This window comes from Cajanus cajan, chromosome 8 (genome assembly GCF_000230855.2).
Source record: "Cajanus cajan strain Asha chromosome 8, NIPB_CcT2T_4, whole genome shotgun sequence".
Lineage (NCBI taxonomy): Eukaryota > Viridiplantae > Streptophyta > Magnoliopsida > Fabales > Fabaceae > Cajanus > Cajanus cajan.
In genome coordinates, this window is record NC_138524.1 from 10,104,262 (window position 1) to 10,124,435 (window position 20,174).

General features: G+C 32.2%; 3 protein-coding genes across 5 annotated transcripts; 2 read left to right on the forward strand and 1 right to left on the reverse strand.

Moving 5' to 3' along the window:
* Positions 1-2,445: 2,445 nt before the first annotated feature.
* Positions 2,446-7,950, forward strand: LOC109798347 (glucan endo-1,3-beta-glucosidase 14). The gene is made up of 4 exons (XM_020358575.3): positions 2,446-2,668; positions 3,033-4,060; positions 4,219-4,364; positions 7,596-7,950. Exons 1-3 carry the CDS (start codon positions 2,482-2,484, stop codon positions 4,285-4,287), a joined length of 1,284 nt encoding a protein of 427 aa, XP_020214164.2. The 5' UTR covers positions 2,446-2,481; the 3' UTR covers positions 4,288-4,364; positions 7,596-7,950.
* Positions 7,951-9,805: 1,855 nt separating this feature from the next.
* On the forward strand, positions 9,806-11,792 carry NF-YB11 (nuclear factor Y, subunit B11). The gene is made up of 3 exons (XM_020358576.3): positions 9,806-10,079; positions 10,352-10,470; positions 11,375-11,792. Exons 1-3 carry the CDS (start codon positions 9,919-9,921, stop codon positions 11,560-11,562), a joined length of 468 nt encoding a protein of 155 aa, XP_020214165.1. The 5' UTR covers positions 9,806-9,918; the 3' UTR covers positions 11,563-11,792.
* A 1,118-nt stretch (positions 11,793-12,910) lies between these two features.
* Positions 12,911-19,282, reverse strand: LOC109798435 (heterogeneous nuclear ribonucleoprotein Q). 3 transcript variants are annotated; one of them, XM_020358717.3, is made up of 10 exons: positions 19,072-19,282; positions 18,867-18,882; positions 17,909-18,364; positions 17,712-17,828; positions 17,409-17,549; positions 17,109-17,282; positions 14,154-14,361; positions 13,889-14,067; positions 13,452-13,537; positions 12,911-13,280 (listed from the first exon to the last, which is right to left on the reverse strand). In XM_020358717.3, the coding sequence occupies exons 3-10, from the start codon at positions 18,353-18,355 to the stop codon at positions 13,127-13,129; spliced, it is 1,506 nt and encodes a 501-aa protein (XP_020214306.1). In that variant the 5' UTR covers positions 18,356-18,364; positions 18,867-18,882; positions 19,072-19,282; the 3' UTR covers positions 12,911-13,126. The 3 variants fall into 3 exon arrangements, with proteins under 3 accessions (XP_020214306.1, XP_020214304.1, XP_020214305.1); XM_020358715.3 differs by lacking the exon at positions 18,867-18,882; XM_020358716.3 differs by lacking the exon at positions 18,867-18,882 and having other exon boundaries at positions 17,909-18,421.
* Positions 19,283-20,174: the final 892 nt, after the last annotated feature.

Below are 20,174 nucleotides of genomic sequence, written 5' to 3' on the forward strand. Positions count from 1 at the left end.
ATTCGAATCCAATTATTATTCTCATTGATATTGTCATCATTAGCAATAACATAAGATAAGCAGCACAATTAAAAATGGAGTTATTTATAAAAGAAAATAAGTAATTGTTTGCATATTTTTGAGTTTTTATAACTGTTAATGATAGATCCAACAAGGTGAGTGATTCCGAAGATCGAAAATTCATTTTTGTGAAAACAGCAAGCACGTGCCATCTCAGAGGTTTATCAGCCGCCTTTCATGGAGGACTTCATGCACAACACGTGCGCTTCACTAACATCTCTGCAACCATTTTATTTTACTATAAAATTATTAATTATTTCATCATATTAATTATATTCATTAATTTATTTCTGCCCATTTTGGTGGCAGATTTACCGTTCAAAGTTTTCGGACTTTTCGTCTCTTCCCAGCTCATTTTTTTAATATAATATAATTAAAAACCTTGAGAGTTAATCATATAGTCATCATCATCATATTCAATAAAAGAAACTAACCCCTAAGTTTGAGTTAATCATATAGTCATCATCATCATATTCAAAATCTCAATTGTAAGTTAAGCACAGTTGATATCATATTATATTATGATTTATTTATCTATATACTGTGAGTATAAAATAGCAAGTGTCATGTTATTTATTTATTTAATTAAATAAAAATAAAATAAAATAATTTTAAAAATATAATTAGTTGTTGATAAAAAAACTTTATATTAAAATTGCATGAATGATTAGTTATTATATTATTTGATAATTAAAAAAGTATAAACTTACATGTTACCATCAAATCATTAAAAGTAATATATAATAATTCAGTATTAAGATTGTGCTGCTATCTACACCAAAGTTAGAGAGAGAATAAAATTAGAGGTGTTTAGCTAGGTTAGTATTAACATACTTAGAATATAGTGAATACTCTTTCTTTATGAAATGAGGAAGACAATAAATACATCACTATTCTTCACGATATCATGGTCCACATTACATCCAGGTCATGATTGTTTCAATGTGAGAGGGTATTTAATTTTGTATAACGCAATTTGTCATAAATAAATGAATGAATGAATAATAATCATAAATAAAATAAAATAAAAATATAGTCATAACAGATCATTAAAGATTTTGATGTGGCCAAATTAGTCTTAGCATATAAGCTTTCGTAATTAGTTAAAAGATGTAATTCAGGAGTACTATTTTTTTTTTTTTGAGAGCTGTAATAAATTTTCTTAAGAGGCCTGTTAATTTTTTTTCTTTCTTAAAAGACTATTTTATTCCAGTAGAAGGGTAAAATTGAGTTAATCTTTTTATTACAGAATTTTCATTAGTAAACCAGCTTAAACCAATTAAATAATTTTGAAGGCCTAAAATATTTAAATAAACTAATAAGCATACAATCTAAAAATATCATAGTAAAAATTATTGTTGTATATTTTATTTATTTCAATTAATTAACTTTTAAAGTTAATTTTTTTACTAAGATATAATATTTTTAATTATTAAGGAAGTATAACCTAATTGATTGAGTATGTTAAGATGCGTGAGTGTTTTAAACCTTTTTTTAGTATTATCTTTAATCCCCCACTTATCATACTTTTTAATTAAATATATTTTCTTAAAATTAACTTGTTTAATAAATAGATCTTACTATCAATATTGATTGATACAAGTGACAAGAATTTGTGTTTATTAATCGAGTTGTTCCTAATCTTATATATAAAATAAATTATCTTAAGGAAGAATACTCACCATGTAACATGGTTAAAAAAACTCACTTAACCTATGCCTAACCAGAAATGAGAAATAGACTCAAGGATAAAAAAATTACTAATATAGTGTCAATTAATTATTTATATACTTATTAATTACTTGAATAATAATTAGTTATTCCTTTTTTTTTGTGTAATCACTGTAACGATATTTCTAGATTAATCTTAGTGGATTTTAAAATTCTTTTTATTATGGTGTAAAAAAATATTTTTACTATCTAATTTTCTCTTAGTAAAGTCTATAATAATTCAAAAAATATAAAAAGTCAAATACCTTCTTTTACATAAAAGAAAAACTTGTGATATAATTAAAACGATGAATTTACAACACATTAAATAATCACTGTATGTGTGGTCCTCACATTTGGAATGAGTGGGATCAGCGATCAGGGGTCCACACTTACAATGAGAGTAGGCTTCACCAACAGAGTCTGTATTTTCATTTGTTTTGTTGTACTTTGTGTATAACTATAATGTATATATTATCTTTACAAGTCTTACATGAAAGCAAAATCATCTGTACATCATTTTTTTACATTACTTTTTACGTCATACTTATTCAGGGAAAAAAAAACAAAGAGGTAGTGTAATAAAATGCACATTTATTTTTGTTTTATTATCGATTTTAGTAACAGTACTTTCAGAATGATGTAAATAAACTGAAATAGTAATAATAGCATTGCTCTTGAAAACAGAGTTTCCCTGATCCTCACTGGACAATGATTAATATATATGTATATATACATCAAGGGTCACACGTTATGAAAAGTTTTATTAGGTGGCCAACTTTTGCATCATCTCAGTTTCTGTGCCTACAAGCGTGGTGCTCTCAGTTGTGGTCTATGGCCATCATGATCAGATCCTTCTCCTTCATGTCAATGCTTTTGTTTCTTCTCACCGTTTCGGGTTCGTTATCTACTTCTGCTTGATTCCATTTGATTCCTAGGAAAGTGGATGAATAAGAAAAGAAACAATATATGTTATCTAAGATAGTCTTATTCTATTCATACTCATCTTGGAAATGGAACATTCTAATTCTATCTATCTACCCTTGTTTAGTGTGATCAGAATAGCTTCACAAGAATGAAAAACCATGTTGATAAGAGGAATCAACTATCTCAACTTGGAAGTAGTATATATTCTCCTAATGATATGTATAATCTGACTTAAAGGACCATTTTGATTCAATGTTTGATCATTTGTGCAAGTTAAACTGCATTAACCAGATATTTCTCTTGAAAACGTGCTGATTTTTAAATTTTGGTTTCAGATATGTTTGTGCCAATCCATGGCGATGGCTTTGGAATCAACTATGGACAGATAGCCAACAATTTACCTCTTCCATCTCAAGTGGCTGTTCTTATAAAATCCATGAACGTGAGTAGGATCAAACTCTATGATGCTGATCCAAATGTTCTAGTAGCCTTCTCCCAATCCAATGTGGAATTCGTTATAGGACTTGGAAATGAGTTCCTACAGAACATGACAAATCTATCCAAAGCACAAACTTGGATTCAACAGCATGTTCAACCTTACCTCTCACAAACAAAAATCACTAGCATCACTGTGGGAAATGAGGTTTTCAATAGCAATGATACTCAACTAATGCTGAACCTCCTCCCAGCAATGCAAAATGTGCATGATGCCCTTGTTAATCTTGGACTAGACCAACAAGTTTCTGTCACCACTGCACATTCCTTCAACATAATATCCAATTCCTACCCTCCTTCATCTGGTGCTTTTAGGCAAGATCTTGTGCAATACATCCAACCCCTTCTAGATTTTCATGCTCAAATCAACACACCTTTCCTAATCAATGCATACCCTTTCTTTGCATACAAAGACAACCCAAATGAAGTGTCCTTAAACTACGTACTTTTTCAACCAAACCAAGGCTTGGTTGATCCAAACACTAACTTGCATTATGACAACATGTTGTATGCTCAAATTGATTCTGTCTATGCTGCCATCAAAGCAATGGGGCATAGTGATATTCAAGTGAGGATTTCTGAGACTGGTTGGCCTTCTAGTGGTGACCCAGAAGAGGTTGGAGCCACACCACAGAATGCAGCATTGTATAATGGTAACTTGCTCAAAAGAATAGAGCAGAGACAAGGCACTCCTGCAAATCCTTCTGTTCCAATTGACATATATGTCTTTGCACTTTTTAATGAGAATTTGAAGCCTGGTCCAGCATCAGAGAGAAACTATGGCCTTTACTATCCTAATGGTGTTCCAGTTTATAACATTGGATTGAAGGGTTATCTCCCACAGATGCCTATGGCAGCTAAATCCAATGTAAGTAGACACATGATGGAAGTTTCATATACTTTTTAAAATTCTCTCTATCTTTTTTCTTCCTTAATATTTGCCTATTTGGCTTGCAGATTATATATTTTGATCGAGTAGTTTTTAATATATATCTAATTAATGATTCCATCGCTCTTAATCTGCAGACTTTGTGTGTCAATTTTCTTGCATGTATAGTTACATGCTTGATCTTTGCTTTGGAGCTTTCAAGATGATGATCAGAAGAAGGAAGAACTCAAAGGAAACAGAGGAATTCCCATACTTATTCCCTTGCAATCGAAAGTTATTCGAGGTGAGGAAAAAATTAATTTTTCCATATATTTTTCTCCTTTTTAATAATTTTCCTTGCATTTTATCCGCAAGGTACTTGGTTTTTTCTGCGATTACTGTTTTCAGTCTTAGTGGGATACTTGAGTACCGAAACTATAATATGTTTAGATAAATTCCTCTAAAAGTATATAAGAGAAGACAATGAAAAGAAAAAAATAAAATAAGTTTATGTATTACTAATTTTAACTTAAGAAAAAGTTAACTTTATTTTTTCTTCTCTTATTTTTGGAAAAGTTTATTTAAACGGTTTGTTTAAAAAGCTAGAATGATAATATACAAGTAAAGGGATGTAGATTTTTCTTTTCCTTTATTCAAGTCTTATAGGACACATGTTAGATAAGAAGATGATTACTGAACATGTTATGGATTCATTCTACCATGTCACAGTAAATTAGAAATGATATGGTTGTGTTAGAAAGTTCTGTCAGAGGCTCAAAGAGGAAAGCCTTTTTTCATGTTACCACTTTAATCTTCACTTTCTAATAGTATTTTTCAAAATAGAACAGTTTAAAAATTGCCAATGGGAAAAGTTTTGGAACCATACTGTAGAAAGGTTCTGCCTAAATGTCAATTAAAGCAGAACCTGTCAAATGCTGTCCATTTTGTGCATGCCCCAAGTGGACTCTTGTGCCGACTTTAACCACCCCAACAAAACCTTCATTACTCTTTTGAATATTAAAATTTGGTAATGAGTCTCCATCTTCCTTATCTCCCACTTGCAATCATGCATATGAATCTTCCTGTGGATGAAATTCTTCTTGTCTTCAGCTATACAAAAGTCCAAATCAGTTGCATCACACTAAACAGAAAAGCCCTCAGAACCTCATTTCAGAAATTCAAACCCCACAAGTTTTTTCCATGGTTATGATTTGTGAACCTTATATCATATATATCTCCATCTTGTTCCAATAATTACCTCCTTTTAATTCCCAAAAAAAAAATTTAAAATTATTTTGAGATATTACACACTTTGAAACTGATATGTGATCATGATTTTATTCTTAAAAAATGTCTTGATGAGTTAATAAAAAAAATGCTTTTCTAAATTGATCTCCACTCTCAACTCTCAAGTAATATGAAATTTTTGGTACGCCGAAATATTATTTAATTAATGAAAGTGTGAAATAAGTAGTTAATGAGAAGGGTATTATAAAAGAGATGCTTGAAATGGTTAAGAATTTATACTATCTTTAACGGTGAGTCATGTTCATGCTCATGCAGTAGGAATTTCTAGCTGTGAATTATTCCGATGTCAAAAAACGTGTTGGAAAATTATGTGCTTGCGTATATGACATAATAAGTATAGTATATATCTCATAAAATGGAAAGGGTTATGAGCATATGAGTGGCTAAAACCTTTTATGAAGGAACCTGATTTAGAATTTTTGGTGCATCTTTTTAGGACAAAAACCACGTGTAATATATTGACATGAATATAGCATGGTCCATGCCCTTGAAACTTGAAAGTGAATTTTTGTATTCATTCATCACTTAAGTTAAAGGTCTAAACAGGATAAGATAATTGACAGGTAAAAAAGCATCCACTTGAAAATTTCTAGCTTAAAGAGTGATTTCATGATTCATAGGGGTGTTCATGGATCGGTTTTTTCAAAAAACCGATCCGAAAAAACCGATCCAAACCGAATCGAACCGTTTTATAAAAGTGGATCGGTTAACCGATCCATTTTTTATAAAGTGGATCGGTTTGGTTTTCTTAAAATATGGATCGGTTTTTTTTAAATTGGATCGGTTCGGTGCGGTGCAGTTATCCACTTTTTACTCATATATGGATCAGTTTTTTTAAAAAACCAAACCGAACCGAACCGATCCACTTTGTAAAAATGGATCGGATAACTGAACCGGTTTTATAAAATGGTTCGGTTCGGATTTTTTTTCAAAATGGATCGGATTTTTCAATATGGATCGGATCGGTTATGGATCGGTTCGGATCAATTTGGATTTTTTGCACACCCCTATTCCTACAGTACTGCATTAAAGAGGCACTTTTTTTTTCTTCCTGATTTAGTACTACATTGACAAACAAAATATTGTTATACCATGTTTTAATTAAATAGAGTTGAAATAAAAAATAAAAATAAAAATAAAAAAAAGCCACAAGAACGTGTTTTGAAAGTGTAGTTTTTCTTTTTTTCCCTTTTTTCCTTGCAAGTAAGCGACTGTGAAAGCATTATTATAATATGAGAAATTATATTTATGGTTAGCTCAAGAATAAGATTACTAAAACTCAAGTTTTAATTTTATGAACAAAGGTTTATTTGCTATTAAATATTACTTCCTTTATTCTTTATTATGAGAAAAATAATAATTTTATACTTATTAAAAAAATTAATTATTTGAATTAAATTTTACTAATTTCATAACATTATTTTTAAATAAGATAAAAGTAGTTAAAATTTACTTATATTTTAAAATAAAAAAGTTTATTTTTTATTTATAATAAAAAAAAGGAAGTAAAAATAAACAGGTCATATAATTTGACAGAAAAAACTCAACATATAATACCCGTTTAAAATAAATAAAATAAAATTATAATTACGTCTCAGTCATGGTATCATATTTAGAAAATTTAAGGATTTTTTAGTGTTGAATTCTCTCTTTTTGATTTCTCTATATTTAATTATTAATTAATTTAAAATATAATTGTACTAAAATTCATTAAAAAAAAGTATTAGCGTAGCAACTCACTTATGATATTAGTTGGTTCTTTTGTTTAAAGCAAATGAGATAAAATGAGATCCACAAAAAATAAATTAAAAACTTAAGTTGGATTCAAACATAGGAGTAAAAGTTAATGAATGTTTTTAAATCTTGTATAATAACAAAATATTAACTAAAAAAGTTAAAATTTCAAATTAAATTATTGCAAATGGAGTATAATAACCATTTAATTTATTAAACAAGGTTTAAGAGTAATATATATGGTGTAATAGTGACATTTCTATCAATTTTGAGATATCTTTCAAACTGTGCTTTCAGAATTTGAGTGGGAAAGGTGTGGACCTAAATCCAGAACTTTAAATCTATGCTTCAAATTTGATATATATTAAGATCAAAATTTAAACCATTCAAGTGCTGACTGCACTAAATGCATCATTTTCTACTGCATTGATATAAATCCCTAAATGTAATACTTATTTGATTGCATGTTATTGACTTTGATATATCCTTGCAGGGAGAAGGAAACTAAAACAGCACAACTTTCTCTTCATTTGTCTAAGGAAAATCCTCACTTTGAATGAAGAAGTTGGCGTTTGGTTCATATAATCTAAAACATATATCATCATTCATATAGACATTGATTTAACAGTTGTAGCAATGATCAAAATAAATCCCCGAAATTGGAGGTTTAACAACAAGGAGTATAGTAATATTATAAAATTTTAAATAAAAAAAAAAAAAGGACTACCGTGTTTTTTTGTAACATTTAAAAATTATCTTATTTTTTAATTTTCGGAAATTGTGAGAGCTATGATGTATATGAACAATTCCAAAGATTGTATCCATAAAAATATTGAATTTTGAGGTAATCGTCTTTTTTTTATTCGCTTAATCTCGATATTCAATACTGGTTAAGGTATCACATTATATATAAATTTATTAAAATAATTTTAATTGTGTTAGTTGAATAATTTATGAAATGGTGAATTAAAAAATATTATATTAAAAATGATAACATCATTTATTTATAATTTTTTTAAATATTAAAATTGTAGTTATTATGAAATTGATGAAGTATATAATATTACAAGAATACGCTTTTCATATGAAAGAGAGTATAACCACTTCACGGTATCAACAAACGCTTAGATCAATCAATATAAAGTTATTCCAACTTAATCAACTATATTAAATATTTGGGAAAAAATTGTTACCCGTAATGAATCTTGCTCGAAGTATCATACATGTGATCGATGCTAAATAAATTTTAGGTTTAAATATGTTTTGTTGTATCAGATTTAGAATAATTTTGTTTTTAATTTTTTAAATTTAAAAATTGATATTTTTAGTTTCATAATTTTAAAAGATCTTACTTTAATTCTTATACTCAAATTTTGTTAATAACTCTACCAAATTTTGTTGAACAAATATATTAGTATTCTTATAAGTGAAAACATTACATTAAATTTGTAATACTTTGCATTTTATTAATGATTGGTGTTTTTTATTAATTGTTTTATGTTGTGATTAGTTAATTAGTTGTAAAATTCTAAGGGTTTATAAATTGTAATGAATTTTTGTTGTTTAGGAGGTTAATATGAGCAAAGGTTAGATTGACCAATCTCAAAAAAGTATTTCATATTTTTTTCAAAATTTGAGATTCATAAATTCATTTTTTAAAGAAAACTAGAGAGAGAAGCTTTGAAGTAAAAAATTCTTCCTCTATCTTTCGAGTTTTCTAGAAAGTGCAGAAATCCTTCTCTTAAAATTAGTGAGTGACTGAACTAAGATTCAAGTCACTAGAGTTGAGATTTGGAGTCTTATAGTCATCGTATGAAGTTTTGAAGGAATCCATTTTCCTCCTTTTCTGATTGATTTTTAGGTAAGGGAGGCTTTTTGGTTGAACTGTTGTTGAATTTTTGTTTGATTTATTTCTCATTGTGGCTATGTTGTTGTGAATTTAAGAGTTGATTCCTTATTCGTAGGGTTTTTGGTGTTTTGAAGAAAAATTTGGTGAGCTTGATTTATTAGTAGTTGCATGTTGTGTTTTGTTGATGAAAATGGATTTGTAGTGATGCATAAATGTTATTTAGTATTTTGTATGTTGAAAATTTGTTAATTTTCAAGTGATTGAGTCAAAGTATCAAGTACAAAATTCATTATCATGTCAGATGTAACTTTAAGGCCTCAAACTTAATGTAGGTCAAAAACTCTCTATTATAAGCTAACAAATAATTAGTCATTAAAACCTCTTAATCAAATAATGTTAAAGATAAAAATATTATCCAACTAACATTAATAATTATTGTATCTTAGAAGAATTTTTAATGAAAATTATTTAAACTTATATATGAAATTCATGATAGAAAAATAATCATTTTATAAACTTCTATCATTTAAGTAAACTTAAAAGAAAAATTACTATTCAATTAATATTAAAAATTATTGCATGAGTTATAAAATTCTTATTTTTATTTAAAATCCTAAAAACCCTAAATGATTCTACTAATTAAATAATAAAAAAAAATGGCACTCAAACGTGAATTTCTTAACATATAAATATAAAGACCTGAATTTCTTAACACCACTAATTAATATTAATATGTTATGTTAAAATATTATATTAATCCAATCTGGTCCTACATATTTTTGATAAGTTTAGAATTAGATCGGATTATATGCCTTAGTCTCATTCGATGTGGCAATTGTAAAACTTTGTTTTCACTTTTGACGCGCTTACAAAATTGAAATAAAAGATTGGGTAATGGCGGGAAAATAAACCTAACTACAAAACCCTAACCCTAAATCCATTCCAATTCCAAGAATTGAAGAAGAGAATGGCGGCGGAGGCGGAGGAGCTGCCACGGGCCATCGTGCGGCGCGTGGTGAAGGATAAGCTGTCTCGTTGCTCCGAAGACGGAGACATTTCCGTCAGCAAAGACGGTCTTCTCGCATTCTCCGAAAGCGCCAGAATCTTCATCCACTACCTTTCTGCCACGTAAGCCCTCGAAATCTCGATTCAATTTCACTCAACAGTCTCAATTTTTAAGTTTGAAACCCTTCTCCCCTAATTACAAAAACTAGGATTCAGATCGGATGATCGGTTAATAGATGATGAAATTAATCCGTGGGAGGAAATAAAAATGTGAAATTATTTAGATAGAAGAAGCAGATCGGTAATGGGGTACATGTGTTATATTTGTATGTATATGTAATGTATACATATATGTGTGTGTATTGTATGGTATGTGATGTGATGGTGTGATGCAGGGCTAATGACATATGTAAGGAGTCAAAGAGGCAGATTATCAATGCTGAGGATGTTTTCAAAGCTCTTGAAGATACTGAGTTTCCCGAGTTTATTCGCCCTCTAAAAGCTTCTCTTGAAGGTTGGTCACTTTCACTTACAATCTTCAGTTCAGACCAAAGATCAGGGTCTACTAGCTCTGATTTATCTTTAGTAACATGTCAAGTTCTTGTGAAATCACCTTGTTCTAAAAGTTAGCAAGAAAACATTGTGACATTATGAAGAGAGTTAGAAGATTAAATCTAGATCATACGACCATATATAGATGGTTATGATTGAAAGTTTAATAATTGCATGACCACTTTAAAAAGCCGTTTGACTTTATGATTTAATATCAATCTATCGTGATTTGATTCAATGGTCATGATTCAGTCCTCTCTCTCTCATCATCTTGATATACCCCTTCTCTCTGTGTGTATCAGTGTATGCATATATATATATATATATATATATATATATATATATATATATATATATATATATATATATATATAGAGAGAGAGAGAGAGAGAGAGAGAGAGAGAGAGAGAGAGGCGTACAAGGTGAGAGGTGAGAGCATGTGATGAGTGAATCTCAAATGTATGTTCAACTCGGAGATGGCTATTGTTTTGATGCATTCATTGATTCTGCTGCTAAGACTGAGTTTGTTTTTTCATAAGACAATATATGATCCTGGTTTGTTAATTACTTTGTTCTTTGTTGTTGTGCTAACTGCTAAATAAACATGCATGATCAGCTAGTGTAGTGGGAAATATTTGGTTCAAAACTATAAACAGGAGCTGGAGGATCTCTTATTTTATTCATATTGAGTTACATATGTATAGTAGGAGACTAGAGGGAGAACATTTTTGAAGCAAACAAGCCATCACTTTGTAGTGTTTTGCATTAGTAAATCGGCACCTGGCAGACAGTTTGTTTTGGAAGAATTCATTTACAGTGTCTGCATAGTTTCTAGCCCACCTCACTCTTGCTTCATTGTCTAACAGAGTTTAGAAAGAAGAATGCTGGAAAGAAAGCAGCAGGGTCAAAGGGAAAGGAAGATGAGGCAAGAAAGAAAAGGAAGTTGGAAGGTGAGTCACCTGGTAAAGGTGAGGGTTCTAATAAAGGTGAGGATGCTGATAAAGATGAGTGTTCCGACAAAGGTGAGGGTGGTGATGACCAAATGGACGAATGATTCAAAGGGATGACTGAAGTTGCACTAGTTGTGACTGAGCCAGGGCTTTATATTTTGTTATGTTGATAATGTGCATGAGTCCTTGTTAATTGGATGATGTTCTTACTAGGTACTAACGTCGCAAATATAGCTTTTGATTGTTTGTCAGTAAAGCATATTCCTAACCCGTGATGTAAGGAGTATATTTGGAAAGAAATGATATTCCATCTTAAATATTGATTAGTTGCAAATTTGCAATCTTTCACGACGGGTGTGGAGAGTAAACAAAGAGGTTGTATACAAACTTACCTGTTAGATGAGATGCATTAAAAAGTCAGCAGTTTTACTGCATTTAGTTACGAATACCTGGATTGTATCTGAGTTAAATTAGGACCAAACTTATTTAAGACAAGAATGGATTGCTATAACCATGAGTAACATAACTTTTCACTTATTAATGAGATTGAAATTTGAAGAATAAATTAAATGATAGTTACTCGTAACAACCAAAATAGTTTTGGCATCGGTCCAAAAAAAATAGAAAAAAAAAGAAAGTTAACAGACTAGAGCTTTTTCGGTGAAACGAAACAAAATGAAATGTATTGTAAATATGTAACATTGACTAGTAGGTTAGACAAGCAAAATGATGAATTGAGTTGGCTTATATTTGATCCTAACTCGCCTCTAGATTTCCACCAGTTAATTTTTCAGATTTTCACTTGCCTCTTAACCCAAATGAATCTCGTTGTCTACTAGTTAAATTAGGATGAGTTAGTTCAAGTCATCAAGTTGGGTTTTGCACACTTTCCTGCATATCATCTTGTTAGGAGTATTCATGGACAGCTTTATTTTGTTACTCGCACCCAATAACTCTTGGGTCGATATGGATTAAATGAAATAATTGCCCCTACAATCGTAGGTCGTAGCCTTTCCAAATCCATGAGATTAGACTAGTTATAATCGCCATGGGTTGGTGAATTAAACCAAAATTCTTGAAGTTGACACTAATCAATCACTGAGCTTTGTGCATCATTTTAATAGTAATGATTTTGTATTTCAAGTCTTATAAGTCCATACGAGTGTAAAGTATAAATCCATGGGAAAATGAATAAGTGGGCTGGTTAGTGATATTTGTCGGTTACTTAAATAACAATGGGATGGGTGAGTTCCCTTTATTATCTCTATTATGGAACAGACAAAGGACTTCATGAGGTTTCCTCCGTTAAAAAAAGGTGAAAATATACTCCAAAACTTGTTCCAAATTATTAAAAATTTGATTTAAATAATAAAATATTAAATTAAATAATTATTTTATAATAAACTTATTAAAAAATGTTAATATTTTAATGATTCGGATGTTGATTCGGAATTTGTTTCGACTTATATAGCAATGCTCATATTATAAACATAGGAAGAATTCAACTTACACATAAAATACCCTGACAACATGAATGAAATCAGGACTGAATCTACAGAACAATTTTTTAATAAAAAAAATGTAGCATATTTTGATGCATTAAATGAGCTTGTAAAGCCTTAAGTACACATTTGAGAGAAGAGGATGCTACAATCTATAACAAGACCACTAATATGGACGGTATCTGCGCCCTTGACCACCATCATTGTTGTGCCTTCCCTTATTTGAAGGGCCACCACTCCTGTTACCACTCCAACTGCTACCACTCCTGCCACCTCTATGATGTGAGGGTGGGGCTTGTGGCTGCATTCCTGGTTGTTGCCTGCAGAATAAAATAAATTCTCAGCCTCTGGATTCAGGCAACTAGGGTTTCATATAAGGTCATTGGAATATTAATATTTTATATAAAACATCATTGCAGAATCTTCCAATTTACCAAATGTCAATGATAAAACAAGTTAAACATTTAGAGAAACAGTTCTGTTCTACTTACAAGACATAGCCAATCCGTCCATCAGCCAAAAGCATAGGCATCATGGCCATTCCAGCGGGAGTTTGACCTCCTCCATATAGCAAAGGCTGCAAAAGATACAATTCCAGCCATCAGAATCTCAGGTTAATAGATAGTGAATGTGATAGGGAATCAATAGCACATATATAGTACATAGATCACCTAGCAAGAAAATAAACTTCCTGTAGCAATTATAGTATATATGCATGATTTTAGTAAAATATAAAATATATAAAACATATCTAAATGTAATGCAATATGGATGTAGATTCTATAGAAGTTGGTAGCTCTAGAATTCCATTATTTAGCATCAACATAATGATTTATTTTCACAAAAGCTGAAGACCATACAAGAACAATTTTGGGTCTGGAAACAAGCTTAAAGGTATCAAGTGGAAATGGAAATACAAGCATGTCACCTGCGCAAGACCTGGAGCAGCATATCCTGCACCAAGTGCTCCATAGGCACCCCCAACCAAACCATAACCAACATTTGGTGGATAGCTTGGAAGCAATCCAGGTCCTGGCTTCTGTGTGTGTGATCCTCCGGACTTTTGATCAGACTGTGGTTTTGCCAGAGAGCACTCTAAAATTTGACCTGAAACATGAAAAAAGCCTAAATAATATCGACCACATTCAAATAAAATAATCATAAAAGGCTGGATATTTGGATAATATGCTTACCTTCTAATTCATATCTTTCAGGGCTTTTCAATGCTTTCATGGCATTTGACCTCTCTGCAAAATGTACAAATCCAATTCTGTTCTTTTCCTGTCCAGACTTTGTTGGTGGAAGAACCACCTTTGTAATCTTCCCATGGCGTTCAAAAAGCTTCTTTAACTGCTCTTGAGTTACATTCTTCGGCAGATTCTTCACATATACTGCCTTCACCTGTTCACATATGCAAAACAATTCACTAAATTCAATGTTTGTTTACAGAGTAATGCATCTAGGATAGAAATTGTTAAAATATGACTTACATTTAACAGCTTAGTAGTCATATATTCAGTAGCATATAATAGCATATGATAGAATATTAGTCACTTATACCTATTTTTAGTAACCATTAATTAGCGCATACACTTAATGTACTTGATAATATACACTAGCACCCCCTAAGATACTGCAAAATTACACAAAAAACCACGTGCTTTTATAACATCTACCTTATAAGGGAACATGGAGCAATGTTTTCCAAACAATTAATGGAGATTAATGTAATATCTAAGAGGCGTCAGTATCATGTTAATCTAACAATTAAGGAGAGTTAGCATAGGGGTAGAAAAAACCAAGGGATTTATCCGTAATCTCGCAAAACCTTGTCAGTGTAATTTACTCTAATATATATATTAGACAAAGCTCTTGCAAGCTAAACACACTATTTCAATATCCATTAACATAATTAGTTCATGTTAGGACATTAGTCAACTATAGTTTCAGACACAGTTTGTAGCTGTTAATTGGCTCTGTAATTAATCCTTGATTAGCTCTTGTACTTATTACTCGATGCATTCATTATATATATATATATATATATATATATATATATATAAACTGAGCCAAAAAAAAAGCATTTCTCTACCAAACAATATTTCTCTCTTTTGCCAACAAAGTATCAAAGCAGCCAGAGTCTCCATGACCATAACCTGTCACTATTTTGCTGCTAAGTTCCTAAAGTCTGGAACTCCTCTCCTATGGTGTCCCAGTTACTCTCTTCTTGTTGGCTGTGCATCAAAGCTAAAAGTTCTGGAGGAGGAAGATTTGACAGCATACATGAGATCCAAAGGTCACTCATCATTGATGATCCATTAGCCTGCTTGGGTGAGTCCAAGTCTCGGGATTTTGACAGTGGTGAGTTGATCAGACTGCATGAGACCCAAACCTCCATAGCTATCACTTGCTCCTTTCCCCTCTCTGATCCACCATTGCCCTGTCACTAGGGACGGTTTCCCTCTCCATTTTCTGTTGAAGATGGTCTTTTTAGCCCAAATTCTCCACTGAGTTTCTCCCTTTCCACTGGTTGGTGTTGATCTTCCTGAACTGTAAATATTTCAATATCTGTTTCTCAGACTGATTTGACTTCATTTGAGGTTGCTTCGCTGCTACAATGATTGTGGGTCTTGGTCAATGGTCATTGCATCAGATGCTGCATTTTTGTTTTCTGGCTCTAATGGTTGCAATGAGTAACAACCACACTGCTACCCTAGTTCTCCTCCACCCTCTTGGTTGAGTGCAGCATTGTATTCTTTTGTTGAGTTGCCTCTCCATCCTCAAGATAGACTCCTTGCTTTTTAAGAAACTTATGCCACATTTGCTTAAGTTCTTGAATTCCATCAACTCTCCCCTTCTTGATCTTCAAAACATTGGAATCCAATAACATTGATAGAAATTCGATTGACAAACCAATAAAATATGCCAAGCATAGAAATGACATAAAAACTTTTGCCTAATTCACACCATGCTGTTAAATAACTGATATCAGTTATTCTCTATGAATAATTGTCATCGTGGTAGTTTCTAATTCTAACACAACTGCCGATGCAGGATATGTATTTCCTATCACATATTCTAATAATGCATTATCATTCCCTAATTTCTACCCATAACTGCCATGACAGTTATTACACTGCCATATAAGAGTTATTATCAAATCCCATTTAAAGGTGGTTGTAATCCCCGATCACTGGTCACCTTTTTCAAGAAAACTATCATATCCGCCATTTCTTTCCCAATAAGCGAACCTTAATTTCCATATCTCCAACAACAATCCAGCACCAAATTATTATGAACCAAAAAATGGAAATCTGAATTCCAAAATTGATAAGAGTGCTAGCAACATATTCTTTAACACTTTTTTTTACCACATACCCTACTATTGGTTAAAATAAATTGAAAACTGTACAATTAGGAGAGACTCATTAAATGAGAAATGGGACAGCCAAAATTTGTGATTTCCAATAAATTATAGTCAATAGTAAAGAGTGTAAGAGTTAGAGTTAGAGAGTATATTGTTAGCATTTCTCTTGATAAAAATCTAAAAAAGAAACTAAAAAATTTTATTGAATGATTGGGAATATATCGAGTCACTTTCCACTTCAACATGCCTTTAAGCATGTTGCCAACACCCAGGCCCTCTTATCCAACCTCATCAAAAAATTTGCAAAGTTCTCCTCCTTCCTCAGGCTGCCAGACTCTATCTAGTCCTTCAAGTGCCACTCCAACAAGCCCCAAACTGGCTTCAGCATCATCAGCGATGAACACTACCTCAGGATGATGACGGTTTTGCCTTTTTTTTTTCCTTGATTGTCTTTTTTGTGGCAGTCGGATTTGTAGGGATTGGTCCTAATATGGTCGCTGATAGTTCAGTTGGGTGTTGTGTCATTGTGTGGTCAGTGTTGCTGGAGGGGGCAGGAAAAGAGGGATGCCAAAGTAGATAATGGCTGTTGTGGATGGAGAAAACTCATTTTAGGAACATTTCTTTTAGTTTTTTCTGTTATCCTTCCCTTTTTCCCCTTAATATAATGATACACAAAAGATAACTTGTGTACCAGATACGCCACCTAAATAGTTTCTTGGCACATTAACATAACTACCAATTATCAACTAAGCTTAAAATAGGAAGACACGTGAGTCAAAACCTGAGATGTAGCAGAGGAATCAGCATTTTTAGGATCAGCCCAGCTAACTGTAGGAGTATTGTCATCTAGCTTAAATGATGGGCTCATCATCTTTTGCTTTGAATACTCGGCACATGCATGATTATGATAGTCAATAAAAGCAAAGCCACGGTTATTGTTGGTGTTCTTCAAATCCTGAAACAAAGGATTGAACAAATATTAACATTGTTGTTGTAATACATCACTATAACAAAAAAAAAGAAACTAGACACTTTTATTAAAAGTGGAAAACTAAAGCAAGCACAACAGAAAAATACATACCCTGACTAGTTCTACACCAGTAACCCCAGGTCCAACCTCAGTTACAATCTTCCTCAGATCTTCCTCGCCCCAGCTTCTTGGAACATTGCCAATAAAAAGACGGTGTTTGGCTTGAGATGTCGAACATTTTATTTTTTTACCCTGGAGAGAATTGATAATTGACAAGGTCAGGATACAAAATTTCACTAAGAATTTCTGCATCTTCAATGTTTGTAATACTAGAGTAGCAATAAAAAAGCCACCAACTTAAAGGAGAATCAGTATTGACTTTTGAATGCAGAGTGACTGAGATTATCATATTACCCTAAATTCTGTATGATTCAGCTCTTCAATGGCTTTAGAAGCTAATTCCACACTTCTAAAGGTCACAAAACCAAAGCCCTTGTTCTCGGAAGAACCCTTTCCCTTCATTACTCGAACCTGTTTCCTCAAAATTCAAGTTAATAGATGACATTGTATATAAGCATAAGCACAGTACAATAACAATGACAGGGGTTTACCTCTGCAACTTCCCCAATACGCTCACAAAATGATTTCAAATCATCATTTGAGATACCATGAGGAATGCCACCAATGTATACTTCCGAACCATGAGGAGGAAGAGAAAGAAGTTTGGCATGCATTTTCTTTTCATCCTCATCTTCCACCTTTGCATCATCACTGCTATGGTTTTGAATGGAATCATCTTCTTCCACTTCTTCAACCTCTTCTTCTTCTTCCTCCTCGTCTTCCTCTTCTTCCTCCTCTTCTTCTTCTTCCACCTCCACCTCCTCGTCTATTTCTTCCACTTCCTCTTCTTCTTCTACTTCTTCATACTCAATTTCTTCTTCCATTGCTTCCTCGGTATCATTTGCCTCCTTAAAATCAACCTTCTCATCGGATTCAACCGGCTTTTCAGGCTTGGATGGCTTAGCAGCTGTCGAAGAATTTGCTTTTCCCCGGGGCATCTTATGAAACTAATGAAACAAGCTTGTGAGGCAACTGTGAAGAAGGCACAGAGGCCAGAAGAATTCCTGGGAAGAAGTATACACATATCGAAAGGAAAGAAAGAAAGGCCAAACAAGGGGGGTACAGTGAATGAATGAATCTCAGAAGAAGCCGTGCAATGAGATAAGACTTACAAGGCCGCACCGCCAAAGATGTTTATTAAAGGGAAAGTGATAACTTAATTAGCAGCATTGACAGGCAAGTCAAAAACAAGAACAAAAAATGATTAATGAAGGCAGAGAAACCCAAAGGGATCCGAGGTCAACTGGCATGTTGGCGAGCACAAGCTCTTATATAACACAAAGCGCCAATCGAGGGGCAATGAAAATCCATATTCACGGAACATGAAAATGTAAACATGAAAATTTTCCACTCAAATGCAAGGTGAACAAACAATTAGGCATGAAAGGAATGAGAAGGCAGAACAAAAAGGAGAATCTCAAGTGCCCAATCTCACAAAAATAAACGTACCAATCTGTGCACCTTCCTGCCACAAATTTACAGATACGCACTAAGATAGGGTTCGTTACACACTTCTAACAGCTAATCATAAAGCAACCGTAACCGTAACCACAACACGTTAAATTTCAGCAATAAAAAACCCAAAGACAGAAAAATAAATAAATAACAAATTGTCTTGGCGCGGTATTTTAGGGCGAGAAAGAAAGGAGAATACCTTAGGGTAAACGGTGGAAGCTAATGAAATTGGAGAGAAGGGGAGAAGAAGGGAGCAACACGATATCGAAAATTTGTGGTGCGAAAAGGAAATTAGAGGAAAGTTGGGAAGAAATTGAATGCGAATAACGAACCCTAGAGTGGTGTCTCAGTGCGCTCGCAAAAGCCAATTTTGGTGCCGCCGTTAATTAGAGTTTTGGATTTTTCTTGTTTGTTTATGCGACGAGCCGTTTCTCATTTTCCGTCCAATGCCATCCATACATAGAGAGAGTCATGTCTTAATATAAGGGTATTATGGTAAATGGAACATTTAGATTTTCAAAAATCTCTTTCTCTTTCTCCTCCTATATTATTCTTATTTTTTCTTTTAATTTTTCTATTTAAATTTTGTTCTACAAATTGAATGAGAATAATGAGAATGAGAATCTACGACAAACCATGTCTGAAAGTTACAATGCGTGTCATCCGACCAATTATAACCAAATAATTTAATATGAATCTAAATATAAAATAGTGCAAAAAGAATTGGGACTTTATTTCTTTTCTACATGACTTTGACCGAGAATATTCCACCTAAAGGCTTTGGACTAATAAATAGATTTCTCAAATCATGTTTGGAATATAAAAAAATTAATTGTCATGTTGAAAATTATATTATTAATTAAATAAAAATTATCTCTAAATACTTTTATAAAATAATTTCATTGTGATTTTCAAAATAATAATTTTTAAATATATATTCATTAATAATTAAATAATTATACAAAGATAATTTATTTCATAAATTTACTAATTTCATTGGTTCAATTAGGCATGGCAACGGGACGGGGCGCGGCTGGGCGGGGCGGGTTTTACGTTCCCCGCCCCCAACCCGCTGGAGATAAAATCTGAATACTTATTCTTGTTCCCGGCGGGGTTCGGGTTTTCCCTCCCCGCCCTGCCACGCCCCCGCTCTTACCTTTTTTATTTCTTTTTTCTTTAAATAAATATGAACAAATTTAAAAAAAAATAAAAGAAAAATAAAATAATACAAATTTTTACATATAAATATTTTTAATTTTAGTTTATATATATAAATAATTTTTTAATTATATTATTAAGCGG